General features: G+C 36.0%; 1 protein-coding gene across 2 annotated transcripts in view; it reads left to right on the top strand.

Annotated features, from left to right (window-relative positions):
- LOC125123135 (A disintegrin and metallopeptidase domain 3-like) overlaps nucleotides 1–25,001 on the top strand; it is a 93,850-nt gene extending 68,849 nt beyond the window's left edge. The window contains exons 17-21 of one of the 2 annotated variants that reach the window (XM_047772415.1): nucleotides 661–747; nucleotides 2,496–2,610; nucleotides 13,643–13,817; nucleotides 21,223–21,272; nucleotides 24,858–25,001. In XM_047772415.1, the coding sequence (XP_047628371.1) occupies nucleotides 661–747; nucleotides 2,496–2,610; nucleotides 13,643–13,817; nucleotides 21,223–21,272; nucleotides 24,858–24,862 (432 nt within the window). In that variant the 3' untranslated portion in view covers nucleotides 24,863–25,001. Of the gene's footprint in view, nucleotides 1–660; nucleotides 748–2,495; nucleotides 2,751–13,642; nucleotides 13,818–21,222; nucleotides 21,273–24,857 lie in introns of those variants that run through there. The other variant, XM_047772414.1, reaches the window with a different exon arrangement.
- Nucleotides 25,002–26,985: the final 1,984 nt, after the last annotated feature.

The raw sequence follows: 26,985 nt of genomic DNA on the forward strand, positions 1-26,985 counted from the left end.
ACCTATTAGTTATAATTATTACTCTAAATTCAAGGACAGATAAATTGAGGTATGGAAGGATGAAATAAATTTTTCAAGGTCACTTTGCTAATGATGCAAAATTTAAGAGATATTGTCAGTAAAGTTGGAAAAAGTAAAAAGTAAAAATGACAGGAACACTGGTTTTGATGAGCATTGATCATTGGGCTCTATGAGTAAAGTAATTCTTGTACTGAATATTGGCTCTGTCAGTCACTGGTGCCATGACCTTAAAAGTATACATTTAATTCTTATTAACTATGAGGATTACAATAGCTCCTTCACAAGGTCAGTATGAGTATATGTTATAAAAATGCATAGAAAATGTGAAGACAGATCCTAGCTCATTACAAATGGTCAATACAGGTTGGCTATATTTGTACTTATACCATTTAATATCAATAAATGCACAGTTCTGCTCCTTCAAGGGAATAACAGTTTTTGATTTTCAAAATCTGATATTTGATTAGGTAACACATACCATTTGACTCCAAGTTCCCTTATTAAAATGAATATATGTGAAATGCAGATTCATCTTAAGTATTTATATCTTGTGCACCTAATTTTCATACCTAACACAGCTGTTCAATTCCTGACTTTACATTTAAAATTTTTTTGTTGTTTGTTGTTTTAATATTTTAGTTTTGTATGAGAGGATCTTGCACAAATGTCAGTGACTACGTACAAAGACCAAACTGTAACTCCACAGCACTATGCAGTGGACATGGGGTATGTACAATGGTTTTTAATAATAGTTATTTTGATCCATGTCAATAACATTTTCAGTGTAATAATGCTTAAAAGTATACGAGGTGTAGGGAGTTCCTATCGTGGCTCAGCACTAGCAAACCTGGCTAGTATCCATGAGGATGTGGAATCGATCCTTGGCCTCGCTCAGTGGGTTAAGGATCTGGCGTTACCGTGAGCTGTGGTGTAGGTCACAGATGTGGTTCAGATCTGGCATTGCTGTGGCTGTGGCATAGGCCAGCAGCTATAGCTCTGATTGGGCACCTAGCCTGTGAACTTCCATATGCCACAGGTGCAGCCCTAAAAAGACAGAAAGAAAATTATATGAGGTGTAGAAAATATTTAAACATTCACACAATATATTTATATTACACATATTACTTATAATCTAATATTTTTATAGGAGCTGTTTTCTGTTCATTCTGGTCTGCTTCATCATTGAATAGCTTCATTGAGTTTCCCCGCATGTCTCTTCCATACTATATTTGAAGATGGACTTTCAGATAATATAAATTTTAACTATTGTACATAAATTTTTAACTATTGTTAAGTAGTGGTACAGTCATGCTGTTGTACATTCACCTTTGGAGGTGGTTTAAATCACTTTCATGGGGACAGTCCTTCTGGGCTTCCTCTGGCCAATCATCTTGCTTCATCTGGCCTTGAGTCCATATTTAGCCTGACTCAGGGCCCTTGTCTGTGTGCGTGTGCATCTTTTAGCTAAGATAGATTCCAGTACCAGGTCTCTAGGAAGTTGACAGGATGTTCTATGGGCTGGCGCCCCCTCCCTTCTCTGACCCCTGAGGACTTTTCTGCACATGTGTAGTTCTGAAGGTCTCTTTGACCCCAAGAATGAGAAATAAGTGACCTCTTTTTCTTTTATCCAAGCAGGACTCAGCTTGTCTTTGCTTCTGCCATAATCTTTATTTTGAAGTATCTGTCCACAGGGGACAGATTCTAGTTGCTAAACCTGGGACCCATCTATTTCCTATCTCACCTCCATGCATGCATTTGGCTTTAACTTTATGGCTAGTATCTCCTGCCATAGCAAAGCTTCATATTTTACATAGTAGCCTAGGAAAAAAAGTGACCTGTCTGTGTCTTTTATCAAATTCTTCTCCCAGATCACTTACATGTCCTATTATTGACATTTCCTTTTCTGTTTCTTTCCTTTCTTATTTAATTTAAATTAATGCCTTATTAAGTTTTTAATGAAACTATTTCTAGGTTCTTTGTTTGGTTTTGGTTCTTCTTTCAATTCACCCATCAGATCACATTTATACATATTTTCCAGCCTTCCCATTTCTAGCAAAATAAATTTTGCTAACTGTGTCTGATTAAGCCAACTTCTTCCTTTAGTTTTTCCTCATTTTTTTTTTTTTTGGTAAAAATTGACTCTTACCACTGCTGATTTTTTAAATTAGCACAATTCATGGTATATTCAAACTCACAGTATTTTATAATTTCTAGCTTCATAATCCTTATGCCTTTCTAGTATAAGGCATTTCAGTTGTATCGGAATATACTTTTATTTAAAAGTACAAGAGATAAATAAGGGAAAAAAAATTATATTTTTATTTTTAAATTACTTATCACATTAATGTAAAAACCACCTATAATATACTAAATTATAATACTTTAATAACTTATATTGACCTAAAGTAACAAATAATGTTTAAATTTCTATATTGTACATAAAATACTCTTTTTAAAGTTAGTTTTGGTTTTAGGTTTGCAATACTCAGCTCAATTGTCACTGTGATGCTGGATATGCTCCTCCAGCATGTGAACCAGCACCCTCATCGCCAGGAGGAAGCATCGATGATGGGTTTTGGACTTTGGAAGGTTAGTATCTAAATCACTGAGAGCTTTCTGCATTTATAAAAATATCATACATCCCCACGGTCCGTGTGGCTTTTGAGCACCCGACATGTGGATAGTGCAACTAAGGAACCAAAATTTCCTTTTTATATCACTTTATATAAATTTAAATTTATTTATTTATTTTCTTTTGTCTTTTTAGGGCTGCGCCTGTGGCATATGGGAGTACCCAGGCTAGGGGTCCAATCAGAGCTGTAGCCGCTGGCTTACATCACAGTCACAGAAACACCAGATCCAAGCCACATCTGTGACCTACACTGCAGTTCATGGCAATGCTGATCCTTAACCCGCTGAGTGGAGCCAGGGATTAAACCTGTGTACTCCTGGATACGAGTCAAATTTGTTACCACTGAGCCGAAATGGGAACTCCAGATTCAATTTAAATTTAAATACTTACTTGTGGCTAGTAGCTGCTGTATTAGACGGCACAGGTCTAGATCACACTGTTGATAAAAATTTTGTGTATGGTTTTAATTTAAATCTAGAAATGAACACTTTAATAGACCTTGTCTTAGTTTTAGCAATGGTTCCCAGGAATTTTCTATTTACACAGCAGCAATTTCTAGATAGTGTTAGTACAAATTCATGTAACTGTCATACAGTGAGGCCAAACCAAAATGTCAGAGTTTGGAGCAGAGAAAAGTTTATTGCAGGCCATTCAAGGACACAGGTGATGAGTGCTCCCAAAATATCTCACATTCCTGAACTAAATTTGTAAAGCATTTTTATTTATTTTATTTTAATTTTTTAGCCTTTTTAGGACCTCACCCATGGCATATGGAAGTTCCCAGGCTAGGGGTCCAATCGGAGCTGTAGTTGCCAGCCTACACCACGACCACAACAACAAGGGGTCCGAGCCGAATTTGCGACCTACACCACAGCCCATGGCAATGCCAGATCCTTAATCCACTGAGCGAGGCCAGGGATTGTTCCTGCATCCTCATGGATACCAGTTGGGTTCATTAACCACAGAGCCACGTCGGGTCACTGTTATCTAGATGCTTCAGAGAGGAGTTAAAGCAGAGGATATGGGAGAAGGCCTACACCAGGAAGGCACCATAGGGTTCTGCTCAGTTACAATAGGTATTGTTAAATTCTAGAATAGGTGACAGTTTTATTATGTAGTCTGTATATTCTGAGGATGTTAACTATTGTGACATGCTACTTCACAACAGAGTTGCATCTTTAAAGTTAACTCTGCTGTTGAAAGGCATAAATAACAAAATCTTACATATCCAAAGTATTATTGATAGGAGATTGCACAAAGCATTTTTTAATTTGGTGAATATTCCTGAACAATTGTAGAATATTTGATTTTTGTCAACTTCACAATGTAAAAACTCTCCTAACAATAAAATTCCATTAATGTCTTTCCATCACTGTGCTTCTGTTGTGATCTATCTTATTTATGTGTATGTTGTAAACCTGACAATAAGTCATTGTATTTGCCTTAAAATCCCCAATGGAATGTTAAAGAATTTTACTGAAAATATTTACATTTACCCACCTGTTTACTGTTTTCAAGGGCTTTTCACCTCTAGCACATTGAAATTTCCATGTGGGTTGTTTTCTTTCAGCCTGAAAAACTTTCTTTAATATTTCTTTTTGTGTGTACCGAATAGTGTTATGGGAAAGATGTTACCAGAATCCAGGTTCTTGTTCACGGAGATGGTGAACTTTGTGAACACACAGGCAGCAAGCAAGGAAAAGTCTTTATTACAGGAAAGCAAATAGCTCCCATCACAGACACTGGGAGGGGGGAGGAAGAGTCCCTTTTTCTATTGTTCTATGGAGGTTTTTATCTCTTAAAGACAGGAGAGCCAATGCAGGGTCCAGATATCAGTTCTTTTTCCCATTGGCCTTACCCAGTTTACCTTATCGGGCCTCGTCCAATAGGGACTTTAGAGTTAGGGTAGGCTCCATAAGTTTTTCGTCCTTTTGCTATTCATTCCCCTAGACTTAGAGTTGCCACTTTATACATTCTTTTGCTAACAGTCGAATGTATAGTCAGGGGTTAGTTCCCACTTTGATGTAAAACAAATGTACTTTCAATAGTTAATCTGACACAAGCAAGGCCTATTTGTCTTGATTAGTTTTTACAAATCTTAAACCATGGACATCAATCAGGGAATATATCGAAGCCCGTGTTCCTACAATAACTACCTAAAATCATTATTCATTATTTTGCCTCAATAGTGACCAATTGTCTCAGCTTTTGTTCGTTTTTAAAATATTCTTATGATATTTTAGTTCGTGAAGGGTATTTTCACTGGAGAAAGAATTCTACAGCGAGAATTGTTTCTTTCAGCAGTTCAAACATGGAATCCCACTGTATCCTGGCTTCCATTTTGTGATGAGAATGCTGCTGTCATTATTATTATTCATCCCAGTAGTATAATGCTTCCTTTGTTGCAGGAAGGGGGACCCCTTCCCAGACCCAAGAATGGTCTCTGGTCTAACACTTGGAAATAAATTGTCTAAGGAGACACATGTGCTGATAAAACAAAAGACTTTATTGGGAAGGGGTGCCTGGGCAGAGCAGCAAGCTGAGGGAGCCCAGGAGAACTGCTCTGCCATGTGGCTTACAGTCTCAGGTTTTATGGGAATGGGGTTGGTTTCTGGGTTGTCTCTTGTCAGGCATCTTGCTTGGCCCATACTTGGTCTGGCGTGATTTTCTTTGGATTTATTCTCTTGGGTTGGTGGGAATCTTAGTGTGGGCATCTCTTAGCCACAATGTATTCCAGCCCCAAGGATTCAGGGAGGTTGGTCCTCTCCTTCATCCTACTGGCCCCTCTCACATCCTCCTGGTTAGTCTTCAGGGCAGCACCATGTTCCTGTCAAAGCCTCCTGTTGTGAGACAATTCCTGTAAGCAGCTATTATGGTGCCTGGCCAAGGTGGGGGGATTTCAGTCAGCAGTCCCCTGACACATCCATTCTTTGAGTTTCATACTTATTTTATATCTTCAATTTTCCATGGTTTCACTATGATTTACCAAGATGTGCTTTTCTTTGGGTTCATTCTCTTGGGGTTGTATTTTTTGAAATTTTGGAAAAAAACATATTCACCATTGTCTCTTTTTTAACATTTACTTTTAAAATTAAACATATTTGACTTTAAAAAAAATTACACACAGGAGTTCCCGTCGTGGCGCAGTGGTTAACGAATCCGACTAGGAACCATGAGGTTGTGGGTTCAATCCCTGGCCTTGCTCAGTGGGTTAATGATCCGGCGTTGCCGTGAGCTGTGGTGTAGGTTGCAGACGCGGCTTGGATCCCGCGTTGCTGTGGCTCCGGCATAGGCTAGTGGCTACAGCTCCAATTAGACCCCTAGCCTGGGAACCTCCATATGCCGCGGGAGCAGCCCAAGAAATAGCAAAAAGACAAAAAAAAATTACACACAGTAATATTCACTCTGTCATACATAGTTCTGTGAGTATTGAAAAAAAAGGTTCGTGTTCTTGTTCCTACCATGATAGTCATGATACACAGTTGAGCCATCATCTCAAAACTTCCCTCTGGCTTCTCTCTATGTTTATCTCCCACCATGAATTCCCCACAATAAACCACCTGTTCTCTGTCACCATAGATTTGCCCTTTCCCGAATGTCTTGTAATGGAACATAGGCATTTGAGATTCATTGCTATTGTCATCTGTTTTAATAATTCATTCTTCCTTATTGTTAAGTAGCATCCTATTGAAACTAAGTACTATAGTTCTCTTACTCATTTACCCAATGAAGCATATTTTTTTTCTCTAGATTTGGCAATTATAAATAAAACTGCTATAAACATGCACATATAAGCTCTTGTGTATATATAACTTCTCAATTTTGGTGGGTAAATACCTATAAATGGTATTGCTGGATCATTTACTAAGTGTATTTTTTTTTTCTTTTTCTGACTGCATTTATAGCATATGGAAGTTCCTGGGCTAGGGGTCAAATTGGACCTGCAGCTTCAGGCCTATGCCACAGCCATAGCAATGCAAGATCCGAGATGCATCTGTGACCTATGCTGCAGCTTGCAGCAATGCTGGATTCTTAACCCACTGAGTGAGCTGGGGCATGAACCCACATCTTCGTGAACACTATGTTAGGTTCTTAACCTACTGAGCCACAAGGGGAACTCTCTAAATGCATTTTTTTTAGTAAGTATATTTTAATTTTTTAAGAAACAAATTATTTTCCAAAGTGGCCTTACAATTTTCCTTCTCCGCCTTTACCTGTGAGAATCCCATTTACTTTGCACAGATGACCCACACTTCACAAGCACTTGGTATTGCCATTTTTGTTGTTGTTGTTTCTCTTGTTTGATTTTGTTTTGGCAACTTCAGATATGTAATGATATCTCGTTATTTTTAGTTAACTTATTATGTTGAAATAATTATAGGTTCATAAGCAGTTGCCAAAAAATTTAGAGGAAAGTATTGTGTATCCTTTACTCAGCCTCAGTAAGTGTTAACTTTTTTCAGTACTGCAGTAGAATATCAAAACCGGAAAATGGGCATTGATGAAATGCACATACCTTTTCAGTATGTAGGCACTTACTTATGTGTACGTGTGTGTATGCATTCATGTATGTGTATATTTAATCCTATGCAATTTCACCACGTGTTCAAATTTGTGTAACCACCACCATAGTCAAGATATAGACCACTATCACCACTACATGGCCCCTAATATTGTTACTCCTCTGTATAGCTACACTGATCCTCTCTTTCCCCATTCCTAACTCTTGACCACTAAAGTGCTCTCCCTCTCTTCTAATTATGTTATTTCATGAACGCTATATACATGGAATCATGTAGTTTGTATCTTTTTGAGATTGTCTTTCTCGCATAATTCCCATGAACTGCATCAAAGCTGCTGCATGTAGGAATTTTTCATTCCTTTTTATTGGTGACCTGTATTCCTTTGTATGTCTGTATCATAATTTGTGTAATTATCCACCCATTGAAGGACATTTGGTGGATGCCAACTTTTAGTTATTATGAATAGATCTGCAATGAAGATTTGCATGGGAGATTCTGCATCAAAATAAATGTTTAATTCTCCAAGAATGAAATTGCTATGTCTCTGATTATTCATTAACCCATTGAAGCATATTTGGTTTTTTTCCCTAGATTTGGCAACTGTAAATAAAACTGATATAAACATGCACGTATATAGTTTTAAAAGCAACTGCCAAGCTATTCTGCAGAGTGGCTGTGCCATTTGACATCTCCACCAATGACATATGAATGTTTTTTTTTTGCACCCTTGGCAAATAATACCACTTTTTTTAAAGCCATTCTATTGGTGTGTACTAATACCTCATTGTGTTTTTATATTTGTGCTTCTCTGATGGATAAAAATATTGAGTACCTTTTCTCTTGTTATTTGGCACCTATCTACTTAAGTGAAAAGTCTGTTTACATGTTTCGCCCATTTTTAAATTGTTTTGTTTATTAAATGTTGAGTTATCAGAGGCATATGCATTTTGTTGGATTTGTGATTTGAACATATTCTCCCAAAGTCTGTATTTGTTTTTTCTCAGACCCAAAGTGTTTTTTTTTTTTTTTCCCCAGTTCTTATTTTGAAAAGCTCTTCTTTTTTTTCTTTTTCTTTTTTTTTTTTCATTTTTGGGTCTATGCTTTTGGTGTCAAGTATATGAATTCTTTGTCAGTCTTGAGACTTGAAATCCTCCGCTATGTTATCTGTAAAAAGTATACCTTTATGTTTTATACTTAAGCCTGTGATCCATTTGGAGTTAGTTTTTACCAAAGGTAGAAGATTAATTTTCTAATTTATGAGTGTCAAATTGTTCTAGCACAATTCTTTGCAAAGCTGTCTTTTGTCCACTGAGTTGATTTTGCACCTTTGTTAAAAATTAATTGGACATTTTTGTGTTGGTGTATTTTCTCAGACCTCTATTCTGTTCCATTGATCTATGTGTCATTCCCTCCACCAGTACGACACTGTTTTGATAACTGTAGCTATATAGTAATCTTTAACATTAGGAAAAGTGAGTTCTCACACTTTATTCTCCTTTTTCAAAATTGTTTTGGCTATTTTAGTGTTTCTCCTTTCCATATACCTTTTAGAATAAGCTTGTCTGTGCTCACAAAGAATCTGCCCATGATTTTGATACAAATTGTGTTAAACCTATGGATCAATTTAGGAAACTTTTACATTTTCACTACTTATTATTGAATCTTCCAATCTATGAACACAATTTATTTCTCCATTTATATGTCTTCGATTTCCTCCACAATAATTTTGTAATTATCACTAGCTACTGTACATGTTTATTATTTCAGTTTTATTATTTCACTTTGTTTAGAACTATTGTAAATAATGTTGTACTATAATAGAACATAATTTAATTTTATATTTACAAACATCAATTTAAATGATTAATCAATGCTTAGCACTCCTACAACATCTAACTCCTTTCAGCCAACTTAGTGTATACATTTGCCCAGATGTAAATTATATCAAATAAATGTTCATGTACAAGTATGATAAAAGGTGAGAAGATACTATTCTAGATCTTCACAAATACAAAATGATCTAGGTATTTGTGACAAAATATTGCATGCTGAAGTATGACTAACTGGATGAGAATATGATGTTTCCTTTTAGTTAGTAGAAACATTCTGTTCATTCATTGATTCTTGAGTTGGAGAAAAATTATTAACATTATCATATTATAAAAGGAGAAGATGTTTGCAAATCATATATCTGATGAACTATTACTGTTATGTAAAATGCTCCTTCAACTCAGGTGTAAAGAAACATGTATGCCCAATTAAAAAAATAGCAAAGGACATGAATAGACATTTCTTCAAAAAAAGATGTATGGATGTCCAGTAAGCACAGGAAAAATTGTTCAACATCACTAATTGTTAGAGAATTGCAGATCAAAACTACAACTAGATACTAATTCACACCTATTGGAATGGCTATTATTTAAAAAATCAGAAAGTATCAAGTGCTGATGAGAATGTGGAGAAATTGGAAACTCTGTGCATTGTTGGTGGAAATGTAGTGTTACAGCCCATGTGGAAAATGGCATGGAGGTTCCTCAAATAATTAAACATAAAATTACATGTTATCCTAAAATTCCACATCTAGGTATATACTCAAAGCACTGAAATGATGGACTTAAACAGATATTTGTATACACGTGTTCTTAGCCGCTTTATTCACCATAGCTGAAAGTCAGAAACACTCAAATGTCCATCAGTAGTATACACATACAATGGTATATACATACAGTGGAAAGTTATTTACCTTTTAAAAAGGCATGAAAATGATTTGGCATTGCCATGGGCTGTGATGTAGGTCACAGATGAGGCTAAGATCTGGCATTGCTGTGGCTGTGGTATAGGCTGGAGGCAACAGCTCCGATTAGACCCCTTCCCTAGGAACCTCCATATGCCGCAGATGCGCAGGTGGGGCCCTCAAAAGACAAAAGACCAAAAAAAAAAAAAAAAGGAATGAAATTCTGACACATGGTACAATATAGATGGAACTGGAAAACCTTATGCTAACTAAAATGAGCCTGCACAAAAGAACAAATATTGAATGATTCTGCTTTTATGAGGTACCTACAGTAATCAAATTCAGAGGGACAAAACAGAAAGGTAGTTGCCAGGGGCTGGAGGGAGAGAAAATGGTAAGTCGATGTTTAAAGGGTAGAGTGTTTCAATTTAGGAGGATGAAAAAGTCCTAGAGTTTGATGGTAATGATAGATACACAAAGGTACTTAATGCCATTGACTCTCCATTCAAAACTGTTTGAAATGGTAAACTTTATGTGTTGCATATTTTACCACGATAAAGCAAAATTGTTAGGCAAAAATACCATTTTATAACATCACCCCAAAAATTGTTTAGAAATAATTTTTTTATGAAAAGAATTATAGGATAATACAGTGAAAGCTAAAACTACATTATTAAAATAAAGATCTGCATAAATGTAAAGACATCTCCTGATAATATATTGGAAAACTCACTATTGTTAATATGGAAATACTCCCAACATTAATCTACAAATTCAACACAATCCTTAACTAACCCAAGCTATCTCTTTTTCAGAGAATGACAAGCTGATCCTAAAATTCTTACAAAAATTCAAATGATAGAATAGTAAAAAATAATCTTGAAAACATAGTTTGCAAGAAAACTTGAAACTGAAAACACTTTTCCAAAACATTACAAAGCTAAAATAATCAATTCAGTGTAGTATTGTACCAAGGATACGGATTGACATTTATTTCAATAGACTAAAAGAGAAAACCCAGAAATAAAGCTTCAGGCTTACAGTCATTGATTTTTGACAAAGACGCCAAAACAATTTAATGGAGAAGGTATGGTCTTTAAAAAAAAATGGTGTTGGGGCAAGTAAATATCCACATACAAATGACGCTGGATTACTGCATCACAATGTTCACAAAAATTAACCGAAATTGCATCATAGATCTAAATTCAAAATCTAAATTTATAAAACAGAGTACATATTAGTAAACCTTTGTGACCTTGGCATAGACTATATTATCAAAGATACCAAAGCACAAGTGAAGAAAGAAACAATAGATTGATTTAACTTCATCAAAATTAAGAACTTTTGTGCTTGCAAAGATACCTCCAAGAAAGTGAAATTCAAACTAAAGAGTGGGAGAAAATATTTTGTAAATATCATATCTCATGTGGGACTTGTCTTCAGAATATATAAAGAATACAAGTCCATATTAAGCAGACAACCCAATTAAAAATGGGAAGGGATTTAAATAAATACACCTCCATAGAAGATATACAAATGGCCAATAAGCTCATGAAAAGATGTTCAACATCTTAGGAAAATGCCAGTCAAAACCACAATGAGCGACTACTTTCCCACTCATTAGGGTGATTATTACAGTAAAAAATACAGGCAACAACTATTAGTGAGAATGTGGTGAAACCAGGTTCTTTTTTTTTCCAGCACTGTTCAAACTCTAGTATTTCTTTCCATCCTCACCCCAGTAAGAGCTGCTAACTAGCTTCGGGTTGTCTCCAACTATGTATATGTATATCTATACATCTATGTATCTGTGTATCTATGTAAGTATGTATGCACATATGTCTCTCTCTCTCTCCCCCTCTCTCTTTCTGTCTCTCTCCCTTAGCTTACTGCCAGGGATACCTGTGAGGATCTCCCCAACACTTTTGGAATCTTTAATCTACAGCAACTTTCTGGTCCATGCTGCACCCCTCAGTTTCAAACCATTTCTGCTGCTGTGAACTCTGTTCTCTGCCTCCTTAACTCCGTGGGAATGCTATATGCCTAGGACTCCGATTCTCTGTGCTGAGATTGGCAAATTATCCATAGGTAGAATGGTCTTTCCATAAAATCAACATCTTGTTTTCTCTTCAGATATAATAGCTCTGTATTTCCTGTTGACTTTCAGAAACAATTTCCCCCATGCATTTTGTCTTGTTTTGTGTTTTTATTATTGACACACTTAAAGGAAAAATTCCATCATGCCCCAAGGTGGAAGTGCCCTGTTTTTCTTCCCTAGAATAATGGGTATCTCCCAATTTATCTAATAAATTGCCTATTCAGTCTTTGGAGGAATTAAGCACATGAGAAGGAAGCTCCACTTCCAACATGGTAATTTTAGTAAAGATGAATTAAAGGAGAGTTGAACTTTTCTGATGGATGAAGCCAGGAAAAGAGAGTTTTAAAAGTGTTGATTCTACCATAGCATGAGACTGATGCATGTTTGATTAGTGTCAATATTTTTGCATATATTTTCTAATTTATTTCTTATAATACATATGTCTTGCTAAATCTTTTTCTTTTAGGTGAATCACTTTTCATCAACACATAATTGGACTGTGTGTGTGTTTTAAAGTTACCAATTCTTGGGGTTTTCTTGTGCTGCACTGGATTAAGGATCTCCCATTGCCACTCCAGAGGTTGCTGCTGTGCTGTGAGTTCAATACCTGGCCGAGGTTCAATACCTGGACTGGGAACTGCCACATGCCACAGGTGCAGCCAAAAATAAACCCAAAACAACAAAGAAAGTGATTCTTTTGTCTTTTTGAGTGGGAACTAAATTCATGTACAATTAAATCATCATAGTTGCTTTGGTGGTGATTCTGATTGCTTAGTTTAGTTGTTTTTTTTTTTTTTTGTATTTTAGTTGTCTGATTTATTTATTTTGCTTAATTGAGCCAAGTTTCCATAGATTTTTGTTTTTTAGATTTATTTAAAATTTTTTTTTTATTTACTATTATTATTTTTTGTCTTTTAGGGCCGCACCAGTGGCATATGGAGGTTCCCAGGCTAGGGGTCTAATCGGAGCTGTGGCTGCTGGCCTACACCAGAACCACAGCAACACAGGATCTGAGCTGTGTCTTCAACCTACACCACAGCTCACGGCAATGGCAGATCCTTAACCCACCAAGCGAGGCCAAGGGTCAAACCCGCATCGTCATGTATGCTAGTCGGGTTCGTTAACCACTGATCCATGATGGGAACTCCTGTTTTTTAGATTTATATGCCTTTATAACACCTAGAGGAATATCTATTTTTCTAATTAACACAAAATTTTTAACATATACTTTATATATCTATTATGGTTAATTGTTTTTTAAAATCAGTTTCAGTTATATCAATAATTTTTATTAAAAATTTTTAAAACTTTTTTTCGCTCTACTTTTACATGGAATAACCTATTAGATGATAATATCAATTTAATGTGTTCCTTCCTTATAGAAGGGATATGATAGATTAAAATACATTAGAATGTAGCACATTAATATTAAATATACATGTAAAATTAAAAATAAATACTAGATACATTTGACATAAATATATAGTGCACTTTGGGGCATAGTCACAGAATATTCTTCTAAATTTATTCATTCTATGACTATATTCTTTGATCCCAAATTTTTATAATTCAAATACTAATTGCTTTAAATTCATTTTTGAAAAAGTTAAAAAGTACTCTTATTATGTTTTCAGATGAAGATGTAAAATATACAAAACTCTTGTTAAAACGACATCGTGCTTCTCAAAAAAAAGGTCTCTTGATCAGTTTCTACATTTTCCTACCTTTGCTCATTCTAATTGCCCTCATTACTCTTAAGTGTAATAAAAAGAAGATATTTCAGGACAAAGAGGGTACAGTAAGTGAAGAGTAAGTAAACTCATTATTTTTTATATTTAATATTAAAAATGCTTTGTGGGAAAATTCAAATGTTTTTCAGAATGTTTTAAGTAGGGATTCTTGAATGGATTGGGTTAATGTTTAGAAATATTGAGTATTAGTACACACCAGTTTTTTTTCAGAATTCATACAGGGCCAGGAACAACTGAAGTTACTCAGTAAATCCCCAGTACCTTTCGAATAGAAAGATATGTTGGCTGTAATTGCTTTAGAAAGTTCTATTTCCCAGGCAACCACATTTTCCTTGCACTGACTTCGGCTGTGCCAAGAAGATTACTAGAGACAGGGCAGCATAAATATGAAGAATGTAAAGATGAATAGAAATAGGAAAGCATCGAGTATGGGAGAAGGTGAGAAAATATAAGATGGTAAAGAAAGAGGCAGAGAAAACACAGGACACTGTTCAGTTTACACTTAGCTAATGTTGCTCATGTATTCCTAAAATGAGAATTTAAGCACCTGTGCAGCTTTTTTTTTTTTTTTTGTAGAGCAGAGCTTGATTAGGTCTTTTTAAAAAATGAGATATAATTAACATATGACATTATATTAATTTCATATGTACAGCATAAGGTGTTGATATTTGTATATATTGCAAAATGATCACCACAATGATTCTAGTTAACGTCTATCACCATATATAGTTACAAAAATTTAATTTTCTCCTGATGAGGATTTTAAAGTTCTGTTCAATTCAATTATTATCAACTATAGTCGCCATGCTGTACATTGTATCTCCATGATGTATTTATTTGATAACTAGAAGTTTGACCCTATTTACCCGTTTTGCTCACACTCCCTTCCTCCCCCTACCTGCCATCACCTCTGGCAACCATCAGTTTGTTCTCTGGATATATGACAGGGTTTTTCTTAATTTTTATTTTTAGATTCCACATATAAGTGGGATCGTACTTTTTCTCTGCCTGACTTATTGCACTTACATACAGCTTTTTTTCTTTACTGGAACATCAGTGCAACTCACAGTTGGGCTTAGTAAATATTTAGGAAGATGAGAATGCAAAGGGTAGGGTAAATAAGTGGGTCTCATTTCCTCATTGTAAAGAAAATGATTTTTGTTTCTCATTTGTATAGTCAGAGATGAAGTAATGATAAAAATTTCAATAAACACCTCTATTTCCCAAGTTAGTTCATTTTATTTATGAACAAGTCAGCAGCCATCTGTTAAATTCAGGGTAGTATTCTACATGATTCATATGGACATTTACGTAACCACTAAATTGTTATAAATTGATTTAATGAATAATATCTGGTATAAGTCTTCTTGGACTCTGAAAAATCTGAATAGTTGTAAGAACTAAATACAAATTTTGGAAGAGATGATATAGTAGGTATCATTGATCATAAATAACAAAATCTGCTCATGACAGCCTAAAGTTTTTTTTCTAATTTAATTATTAAAAAAAATTATTGTAGTTGATTTACAATGTTCAGTTAATTTATGCTGTACAGCAAAGTGACCTAGTTATACACATATATATGTATATAATATATATATACATAGGCATATAATATATACATTCTTTTTCTCATATTACCTTTCATCATGTTCCATCACAAGTGATTGGATGTAGTTTCCTGTGATATACAGCAGGACTTCATTGCTTATCCTCTCCAAATGCAATAGTTGGCATCTACTAACCCCAAACTCCCAGTCCCTCATACTCCCTCCTCCTCCCTCTTGGCAACCACAAGTCTGTTCTCCATGTCCATGAGTTTGTTTCTTTTCTGTAGATAGGTTTATTTGTGCCATATATTAGATTCTACATATAAGTGATATCACATGGTATTTGTCTTTCTCTTCTGACTTACTTCACTTAGTATGAGAATCACTAGTTGAATCCATGTTGCCGCAAATGGCATTATTTTGTTCTCTTTTATAGCTGAGTAGTATTCCATTGTGTATACGTACCACATCTTCTTAATACATTCATCTGTCACTCAAATGTCATCTGTCATGGACATATAGGCTATTTCCATGGCTTTGCTATTGTTAATAATTCTGCAATAAACATAGGGGTGCATGTATCTTTTTCAATGAAAGTTTTGTCCAGATATATGCCCAGGAGTGGGATTGCTGGATTATTTGGTAATTCCATATTTAGTTTTCTGACATACCCCCAATTCTGTTTTTAATGTGGTTGTACCAACTTACATTCCCACCAACAGTGTAGGAGAGTTCCCTTTTCTCTGCATCCTCTCCAGCATTTGTTATTTGTAGACTTATTAATGGTTGTCATTCTGAGCAGTGTGAGGTGGCACCTCATTGTAGTTTTAATTTGCATTTTTCTAATGATGTTGAGCATTTTTTTTCATGTGCCTGTTGTCCATCCATATGTCTTCTTAGGAGAACTGTCTATTCAGATCTTCTGCCAAATTTTCAATTGGGTTTTTTGCCGTTGAGTTGTATGAGTTGTTTGTATATTTTGGCAATTAAGCCCTTGTTGGTTGTATTGTTAGCAACTATTTTCTCCCATCCTGTATGTTGTCTTTTCTATGTTTTGGCCTTTTTTCCTATCTTTTTTTTTCCCCCACACCTGCAGCATATGGAGGTTCCCAGGCTAGGGATCAAATCAGAGCTATAGCCACTGGCCTAAGCCACAGCCACAGCAATGCCAGATCTGAGCCGTGTCTGCAGCCTACACCACAGCTCATAGCAATGCTTATCCTTAATCCGCTGAGCAAAGCCAAAGATAGAACCTGCATCCTCATGGATTCCAGTCAGATTTGTTTTTGCTGAGCCGTGACGGGAGCTACTTTTCTTTCTTCCCCCCCTTTTTTTTTTATGGTTTCCTTTGCTATGCAAAAGCTTGTCAGTTTAATTAGGTCCCATTAGTTTATTTTTGTTTTTGTTTCTATTGCCTTGGGAAACTGACCTAAGAAATCATTTGTAAGGTTGATGTCAGAGAATATTTTGCCTGTATATTTTCTTCTAGTAGTTTTATGGCATCTTATCTTATGTTTAAGCCTTTAAGCCATTTTGAGTTTATTTTTGTGCATGGTGTGAGGGTGTGTTCTAGTTTCATTAATGTACATGAAGTTGCCCAGTTTTCCCAGTACCACTTGCTAAAGAGACTGTCATGTCCCCATTTATATTCTCACCTCCTTTGTTGAAGATTAATTGACCACAGGTGTCTTGATTTATTTTTGGGCTCTCTATTCTGATTCATTGGCCCATATGTCTGTTTTGGTACCAGTACCACACTGTCTTGATTACTGTAGCTTTGTAATATTGTCTGAAGTCTGGGAGAGTGATGCCTCCTGCTTGTTTTTTCCCTCAGGATTGCTTTGGCAATTCTGGGTCTTCTGTGATTCCATATAAATTTTTTAGATTGTTTGTTCTAGTTCTGTGAAAAATGTCATGATGGGTAATTTGATAAGGGTCGCATTAAATCTGTATTTTGCTTTGGGAAGTATGGCCATTTTAGTAGTAATTCTTCCAGTCCAGGAGCATTGGATATCTTTCCATTTCTTTGAATCCTCTTTAATTTCCTTGATTAATGTTTTATAGTTCTCACTGTGTAAGTCTTTCACCTCCTTGGTTAGGTTTATTCCTAAGTATTTAATTTTGGGGCATGTGATTTTAAAAGGTATTATATTTTTATATTACTTTCCTAATATTTCATTGTTAGCATACAGAAATGCAACTGATTTCTGAATGTTAATCTTGTATCCTGATGCTTTGCTGAATTCATTGTTCAGTTCTAGTAGCTTTTACGTGGAGTCTTTAGGTATAGTATCATGTCATCTGCAGATTTACCTCTTCTATTCCAATTTAGATACCTTTTGTTTCTTTTGTTTGTCTGACTGCTGTGGCTAGAATTTCCAATACCATGTTAAGTAAAAGTGGTGATTGGGCATCCCTGTCTTGTTCCAGATTTCAATGGGAAGACTTTGAGCTTTTCTCTGTTGAGTATTATATTGGCTGTGGATTTGTCATAAATGGCTTTTATCATGTTAAGGTATGTTCCCTCTATACCCATTTTGGTAATAGTATTTTTCATGAATGGATATTGGATTATGTCAAATGCTTTTCCTGCACCTATTGAGATGATCAGGTGGTTTTTGACTTTCCTTTTGTTAATGTGGTTTATGACATTGATTCGCCCAAGTTGAACCATCCTTGCTAACCTGGGATGAATCCCCCTTGGTCATGGTGTACGATCTTTTTTATATGTTGTTGGATCAGATGGCTAAAATTTTGTTGAGAATTTTTTCATCTATATTCATCAAAGATATTGGCCTATAATTTTCTTTTTTTTAGTATTTTTGTCTGGTTCTGGTATTAGGGTGATGGTGGCTTCACAGAATGTCTTTGGGAGTGTTCCCTCTTCTTCAACCTTTTGGAAAAGTTTAAGAAGGATGGGTATAAGTTCTTCTTTGTGTGTTTGGTAGAATTCACCTGTGAAACCATCTGGTCCTGGACTTTTATTTTTAGGTAGTGTTTTTATTACATATTCAATTTCATTTCTAGTGATCAGTCTGTTCAGTTGGTCTATGTCTTCTTGATTCAGTTTTGGCAAGCTGTAAGTCTCTAGAAAGTTGTCCATTTCTTTCAGGTTGTCAGATCTGTTGGCATATAATTTTTCATAGTATTCTCTTATGTATTTTTTGTATTTCTGCAGTATCTGTTGAGATTTCTCCTTTTTCAATTCTTATTTTGTTTATTTGATTTCTTTCTCTCTTCTTCTTGGTGAGTCTGACCAGAGGTTTGTCAGTTATGTTTACCCTTTCAAAGAACCAGCTCTTGGTTTTATTGATTTTTTTTCTATTGTTCTTTGAATCCCTATTTTGATGATTTCCTCTCTGATCTTTATGATTTCCTTCCTTCTGTTGACTTCAGGTTTTGTTTGTTGTTCTTTCTCTAATTCTTTTATGTGGTGGGTTAAGTTGTTGATTAGAGATTTTTCTTCTTTTTTTGAGGAAGACCTGTAATGCTATGAACTTCCCTCTTAAGAATTGCTTTTGCAGCATCCCATAGAATTTGAATGCTTATGTTTTCATTACCATTTATTTTGAGGTATTTTTTAATTTCCCTTTTGATTTCCTCATTGACTCATTGTTTGTTTAGTAGCATGTTGTTTAGTCTCCATGTAGTCAGTTTTTCTCATTTCTTTTCCTGTGTTTGATTTCTAGTTTCATGCCACTGTAGCAGAGAAGATGCTTGAAATAATTTCTATACTCTTAAATTTGTTGAGGTTAATTTTGTGCCCCAGTATGTGGTCAATGCTTGAGAATGTTCCAAGTGCACTTAAATGAATGTGTATTATGGTTTTTCCTAATGTAATGTCCTGAAAATATCAATTAAGTCTAACTTTTCTAATGTGTAATTTAGGATCTCCGTTACCTTATTGATTTTCTGTCCAAAGGATCTGTCCATTGATGTGACTGTGGTGTTAAAGTCTCCTACTATTACTGTATTCCCATCAATTTCTCCTTTTATGTCTGCTAATATTTGTTGTATATATTGGGTGCTCCTATATTAGGGGCATATATACTGACAAGTATAATATCCTCTTCTTGAATGGATTCTTTTATCATTAAATAGTGTCCTTCTTTGTCTTTCCTTATGGCCTTTGTTTTAAAGTCTGTTTTGTCTGATATGAGTACTATGACTCCTGCTTTCCTGTTTTTTTTTCCATTCACATGAAATATCTTTTTCCATTCTCTAACTTTCGATTTATATGTCTCTTGTAGGCAGCATATTGTAGGGTGTTGTTTTTTTATCCAGTCTGCCATTCTATATCTTTTGATTGGAGCATTCAGTTCATTGACATTTAAGGTAATTATTGATAAATATGTGTTCTTGCCATTTTAAACCTTGTTTTCCAGTTGATTCTATGTTTCTTCTTTGTTCCTTTCTTTTTTGGTTGGATGATTTCCTTTTATTTTATGCTTGTGTTCTCTTTAGTTTTTGTGAATGTATTGTTTTTTATTTGTGCTTGCCCTATTTTTCAAGCATGTTAACCCCTTCCTGTATCTGCTAGCTTTAGCCTGATGGTCATATAGGCTTAAACACATTCAGAAAAAAAAAAAGAGTATAGATTTTCTTGCTCTCTTTCCCCATATTTTATGATTTTGATTTTTTTACATATTCATGTTTATCCCATTGCTGTTCCTTTTGTTTATCATCACTTTTACATATTTTTTCTTTTTAGATCTGTATACTGGCTTGTTTAATTGATTACTTTCCAATTGTGAATTTCTCCATCCTATATCTTATTTCTTTCCTATTTAGAGGAGACTTTAAGTATTTCTTTTCGAATGGGCTTAGTGTTGCTGTATTCTTTTATTTGATTGTTGGAGAAATTCTTTATTTCCCCTTCTGTTTTAAATTATATTCTTGCTGGGTCGAGTATTCTAGGTGATAGCCTAAAATTTAGAGCACTAGTAAAAGGCTTCATGGCTGCAAGGGCAAGAAACTATATAGAAATGAAACACAAAAGGGTGGTAATAAACTGGGTGGTCATGAATTAAGTCATTCTCTCCATCACTCAAAGGCTTTATGATTGATATCATCTCTTCTTGTCTATGTCCATTCTCTCCAAAATGACTGCTCTGCTTCCACATGGCCCAGAGTAGCTATCTCAACTTTTTCTAGTTTCATTTTCAAATAAAAATCCCAATAATCTTCCACAACAAGTGCCTCTTAGTTCATTTTCTCAAGACACAGAAAGAAATTGATGTGCAAGTGTATCTAATTTCAGCCAGTGTTCTGTCTGGATTTATAATCCTGAATTGGGTGTTCAAGCCTGGTTTTATCATCTGTGGCCAAAGAATTGTAGCCAGTTAGTAGGAACTTTACACCACCACATTCTTCCTCAACAGGAACCAAAGAAAAGGAGTGTAGTAGCCAATGAAAAAAATGGAGGCTGCATAAATACCACAAAGTGTAACTAAAGAACTGGAAGACAGAGAGGCCTCATTAAGGACCTCATTAACAGAAGTGAAGTAATAAATATTCACATATTTATTTGATGAAAATAATAGAATTAAAAATATGATAATTTAAGAATTTGTAAGTAAATTTTCTGTTTAACTTTGGAGAAGCATCATCATACATATTTTAATACTTCATTCTGTCTTCCATGTAGACAAAATAGAGAAAAGTAAGTAATAGATGGACTTTTGATTTGGAATTTTAAAAATGCTTAACATATTTAAAAGTTAGACTAACTTTAGAGAAAGACCAAACACTAGAATATATGATTCCAAAGTGGGAACATGGGAAACAAAGTTGGTATTGGCACACATTAACTGAGCAATTAGTACAAATCTAGATTTTTTTTTTTTTAGCATTTCTGGACTTTAAATTACAGTCTTTCCTAACCTTAAAAATAATTCTATTTCTTTCATGTAGATCTCTATCAGAAGCCAGCAGCAGTAAAAGCAACAATCTTACATTTAAAGGTGAAGTAAACTAATCAAATTATTGACAAAATGATATCATTCATTAAATACTTTAAAAAGTATTTTTAACAGTATCTCAGTCTAAGAGAGTAGACTGTTAAAAAGTATTTTAAACAGTATCTTAGTCTATTATTCCCATGTTTCATCAACCTGATCTCTATTTGGTAATATTGAAGCCTGAAAGATTAAAACAAAGCATTTGATGTTAATTTTATTTTATGCTTATCTAGAAACATTTAATGTTAACTCACATTAGCCACGGATTTATTAACCAGTATTCTGGGAATAGAAGTGACTTTTATAGAGAATTTAAATATGTTCTTAAAATATTTATGAACAATCATGCATTTGGCTGGTATTTTTAAGGTTCTAACTGATAATTTACACAAATTGTCTCCCAACACTTATATTTCTTCCTCACTAACTCCCTGGTTAATACATTAATAAGTTCTCCTTATTTTAGAAATAATAAAATAGACATAAGGAATATAAATAATTCCCCACCTGTATAGAATTTTAGAAAGCTTTTGAGTTCAAGTTTAAGACAATCAGACTCCAGGTTTAAACTCTAAAGAACTCCACCATGTTGACGCATACTTTCTGATATAAGCTGGGAATGGGGAATGGAATTTACATTTATTGAGGACCTAGCAGATGCCAGGAAAAATGCTAAATACACTCACTGTCCAAGGCATAAGAACAATTCGTTACTATAAGATGGGATAAAGTTGACTTCTGCATATGTTGTTCAAATTTATAGCCCATATGTGCAAATAAATTGTGATATTTTACTTACTAAACATCACTAAGCATAAAGGAAAAAATCAAAAACTCATCTAAGAGTGAGATGGAGCATTCATCTGTTTGTTTACCTGCCATATCTGACTTTGATCAAGAATAAAGTCAACGGACCTCTCTTTCCTTATCTGCCACCAAAGAAAACATGTTAATTCCCTATCCTCTATGCAGTCTTGTTTCTGCCTGGACCAGTCTCTGCCTCTTCTCTGATCAGTTTATTAAGTGTCCAAATCTTAGGCATTTTGGCTCTTGGCAGTCTTCTTCTCATGTCCTTCAATCATAGTTTCATCATTATACTGTCTATACACAAATTCCTCACCTCCACTCAACATCAGTCATTTTCTCATAGAGCAATAGGCTGAGCACACCACTTTCTCTATTTTCCAACTCTTAAGCCATGAATTCAATATCTTGCTCTCTTTTACTTTTGTTTCTATTTTTCACAGTCTTCTTCTGCCAACATCACTTTATGGTTATACCAAGGTCTTGCCTCAAGAATTTCGCACAGTGGGTGAGGCATCCACTCTATAAGTGACAAGCATATTTTATACAGTGTAGTGAAAGGTGATTAATTATATGGAAAAGCTGAGAGAAGTAGGGGTAATTGGGAACTGGAGAGCAGTTTTAAATTTGGCTGAGTAGGCCCTACTGAGCAAGGGATGTGTAAGCAAAGAATTGGAGGAGGTACAAATTATTACTCATTTTATCTCTTTGAAAGGCATCACCTGTCATCACAGAGTCAACTCACAGATGGCTTTTATTTAAATGCAAATAATACAAAAAATAAAAAATAAAAAAAATAAATGCAAAGGATACAGTGCAGCAAAAGAGAATGTAGGCAAACATTGACGGTTATGAACAAGGTCTCCAGGTTCCTTATCCTAAATTTTAAGCAGCCCATCATAAATCCCACTGTCCTTATCTTGGCAAAAGGGGAACACAGACATTCAGGCTCTCCCACAGATAGCAAGGGAGCTTTTCCACTGTAGCTGTAAATCAACTCCACATGACACGGGCATTAAGCTGGCAGAGCTTTTCAAGCACATGAATGAGACAATGAAGAAAAGAGTCAGAAGTGTTTGATGAGTAACAGTGATGGAGCAGAGTGAGCAAGAAGGCCATGGTCATGATGAGGTCAGAGAAGTCGGGCCTGGCAGGCCTTGGGGACAATCTGTGCTTACTCTGAGCAAAAACAGAAATCATTCAAGGATTCAGACTCCAAGCCCATGACAAACTTTGAAAGGCTGGTTTGCTGAAAGTCATCTTTATGATGGCAAAGAAAGAAGTGGAGAAACCAATTAGTGGAGAAGTCACCCCAATAACCCGGGAGAGAAAGGATGTTACCTCAGACCAAGTGCAGTACAGATGCCCTTAGGAATAAATTGTGAAGGTGGACCAACAGAATGAATTGACAATTTGGAAGCAGAGTGTAAGAAAGGGTGCTTAAATTACATTAATTTCCATAAAGCAGGAGGCTATCGAGGCTACAATGTAAACCCAGCCCTCCGTGTTTCTCAAGCTGTGCTCTTAATATATTTAATTTTTTTTTTTTTGTCTTTTCAGTGCCACATCTGGGGCATATGGAGGTTCCCAGGCTAGGGGGTCCAATCGGAGCTGTAGTCGCCGGCTTACGCCAGAGCCACAGCAGCAGCAGGATCTGAGCCATGTCTGTGACCTCCACCACAGCTCACAGCAACGCCGGACCTTAACCCACTGAGCAAGGCCAGGGATCGAACCTGCAACCTCGTGGTTCCTAGTAGGATTCATTTCCTCTGCACCACAACAGGAACTCCTAAAAAATTCATTTAAAAATGTATGGATGTTGGAAAGAGAAAATCTGCACAGGTCATCATGAGCTAAGACAAGTGTCTGATATGCCGCAATAAGGGGTTCAAATTTTCTTATCTATGAATAGGAACGTAGAGTATTTTTGAAATGATGAGGGAGGGATTTTGCGATATGGTCCACTTTCTACAAGTTTCACAGGGATGAATTAGGAGAACATTCACTCAGGTTCAGTCAGAACCAGAGACTAGTGAAATGAACACACAGGAAAAGTGTGATGTGGGCCGGACAGGAGAATACAGAGAGACCAACAAAGTTTTGAGAGATGTGAGAGAGGGAGATTTGATTGAAGTTGTGACTGGAGGATACTTAACGTTACTTGTACTGGATGGTACTTGGGTTAGAAAAAAGAGAACCACAGAGACTCAAACTCTTCTGACACAGTGGATACAACACCCTTTACATCATCACACAGCAAGTGAGGATGAGTTTGGTATTGGGGTGATGAAGTGAAGAAGAGGGCAGAAGGAGAGGGCTTTGAACATGTGTCTGTGGGACTCCTCTTGGAAATGCACAGGGGACTGTTGGAAGGACTCTTGCTCTGCAGATAAAAATAGAGAAAATAATAGTAGCCATTGTGTTGTATTCATCTATTGTATTGCTCTTGCCTTCTCTGTGTCCTTGTTTGTGATTTTCTTTGACCCATGGCAAAGGTGGGTCATTTATATAGGTCTCTACAAATGAGACCTATATAAATACCAGTGTAGAGTCTTTCCTTTTAATGTGGCCATACCAAATGATTCAGGGGGGAAAATATCAAAACAAACAAACAAAACCCCAGGTTTACAATTCTGTGGAGCACAGGCATAGTCTGTGACAGTATAAACTGTCTTATTATGCTAATGAATTGATATACCTGTAGTTGTGAGTTAAAATTAGCCAGCTTTTATAAACAATTAAAATGGAGCATTTCTATTTTTCTATATTTATTTTACAACACAGACTAAAGAAGGCTGTCAAAAGCCATAGCTCAGAGAGAAGATATCACCAAGAAATTCACCCTTAACTGGGCTGATTCAAGAATGAAACACATCGGCTTTTCTCTCCTTTTGTGATGGCTTAACACTTTCAATTTCATAAGCCCAAATAAATCCTATGAGAGAATGTATGTAAAGTATGTGTCTATTGATTTTTCTACCACCATGATACTCTCGAGGGAAATAAGCAGGTTGCTTCTTTTGAACCTGGAAAGCTGTTACATCCCAAATGGAAAACATCCCAGGGTCCACTCCTGCTGCTGTCTCAAGAGAGGACACTGACAGTCTGCCCCTCTCTGGTAGTTCACGATTCTCATACCCCATCCATTCCAAGCACTAGGATACTGAAAGGAATTGTTGCTAGGCAAGGCCAGCCCCAGAGCCCTCAGACAGTCGATAGCATCCCTTCTACCCTCAAGGAATTGCTCCAACTGAGCTCCCGGTCATAGTCCGCTGCTCTGTCTCCAGGTGTGACTTCCTGGCCCAGTGGACCTTGTGATCCAAAGTGTATCTTTGTCCTTTGAAGGAATCCAGACTGGCTGCTCTTTCCTGCATGAAGCTGAGCTTGCCTGGGTGATATTTTCTTGCTTCAATGGCTCCTCTCTTCATCCCCCACTTACTGAGACCAGTTTGCTTCTGCACACCTCAATGTATCTATGGATTAGGGACCCATCAGCCTACCTGGAGTCTAATTAGGACCTACAGAGTCTCCATCAGTATAAACAGAGGTGCTCCTGGGCAGGGGTGGGAGTAGCTCATCACAAAGGCCAAAAGTTTCCTCTTCCATTGTTCAGTGACTGATAAATGGGTAAACAAATGTGGTCTATCCATCCAGTGGGATATTAATCCATAAAAGGCAATGAAGCACTGATACTGCCACAGCGTGGATGGAACTTGAAACTGTGATGGTAAGTGAGTAAAGCCAGTCACAATAACCGTGTCTTCAGCATTTGTGTGAAATGTCAGAACAGGGACGTCTGGAGAGACAAAGATTAGTGGTTATTTACTGCTGAGAGTGGGGGTGGGGCATGGTAATAGCTAAAGAGTAGAGGAGTTGATTTGGAGATGAGGGAACCAAAATTGACTGTGGTCATGGTTGCACATCTTCGTGGATATAGTAAACATCCTACAAGGATTCAGTTGTGTGTCTTAAGTGGGTGAACTGTGTGGTAAAAATTAATGATTCCATCATACCTTTCCCTCATCCATGTTGCCACCAACTTATTTGGGAGCATTATGATCAGCACTCTGCCTTATTCAATAACTTTTCAGGATCAGTTTCCCAGGTGTACTACCAATGAGCAGGCCCTGACTAGAGGTCATTTTTGCAACTGTTGATACAATACACCCTTGCTGTAGAGTATACTAGGAAAAAGGAAGGTTTGGGTGAGTGGCAGGCAGAGGCTGAGTCAGGTTTTGAGTGTGTGCAGCTTAAGATATATAACAGAAATTTCAAAGATGATTGCATGTTCTTTCTTCTGTAGCAGTTTCACTTTTCCTCCCTCAGCTCATCTTGCTGGCTTTCCCATTTCGACACTGTCCTTTCTAACATTCTAGCAGTAACCGTTAACAAAAACACACTCAGGTTCCATTTTAAAATTTCCCTTTCCTCCTCAGGTTATAATCTCACATTGTAAGGCTAGGCACACAGCTGAAGAATAGTGCTTTTTATTGCCTAATGCAGGATCATGTTTAAGATTTTTTAATAGAGATAATTATGGTTTTACACACTCTATGTGTTGTATATGTACAACATCTTTCAACCTCTGTATATACTACAGTGTGCTTACCGCCAAATTTTTAATTTCTATTCCCCATCCCCCCTCCCTTCTGATTACTCTTACTGTTTTCTCTCCTGTGGGTTTGATTTGGTTTGGTTTATTTTTCCCCACATATGAGTGAAATCATGTAGTATTTGTCTTTCTCCATTTGACTTATTTCACTTAATGCAATACCATCAAGGTCTATCCATGTTATTACAAATGGCAAGACTTCATCTATTTTTATGACCATGAACCCATTGTATTTATATACCGCATCTTTATCCATTCACCCACGGGTGGTCAGTTAGGTTGTTTCCTTATCTGGGCTAT

The sequence above is a fragment of the Phacochoerus africanus genome, chromosome 3 (genome assembly GCF_016906955.1).
Source record: "Phacochoerus africanus isolate WHEZ1 chromosome 3, ROS_Pafr_v1, whole genome shotgun sequence".
In the NCBI taxonomy this organism is placed as follows: domain Eukaryota; kingdom Metazoa; phylum Chordata; class Mammalia; order Artiodactyla; family Suidae; genus Phacochoerus; species Phacochoerus africanus.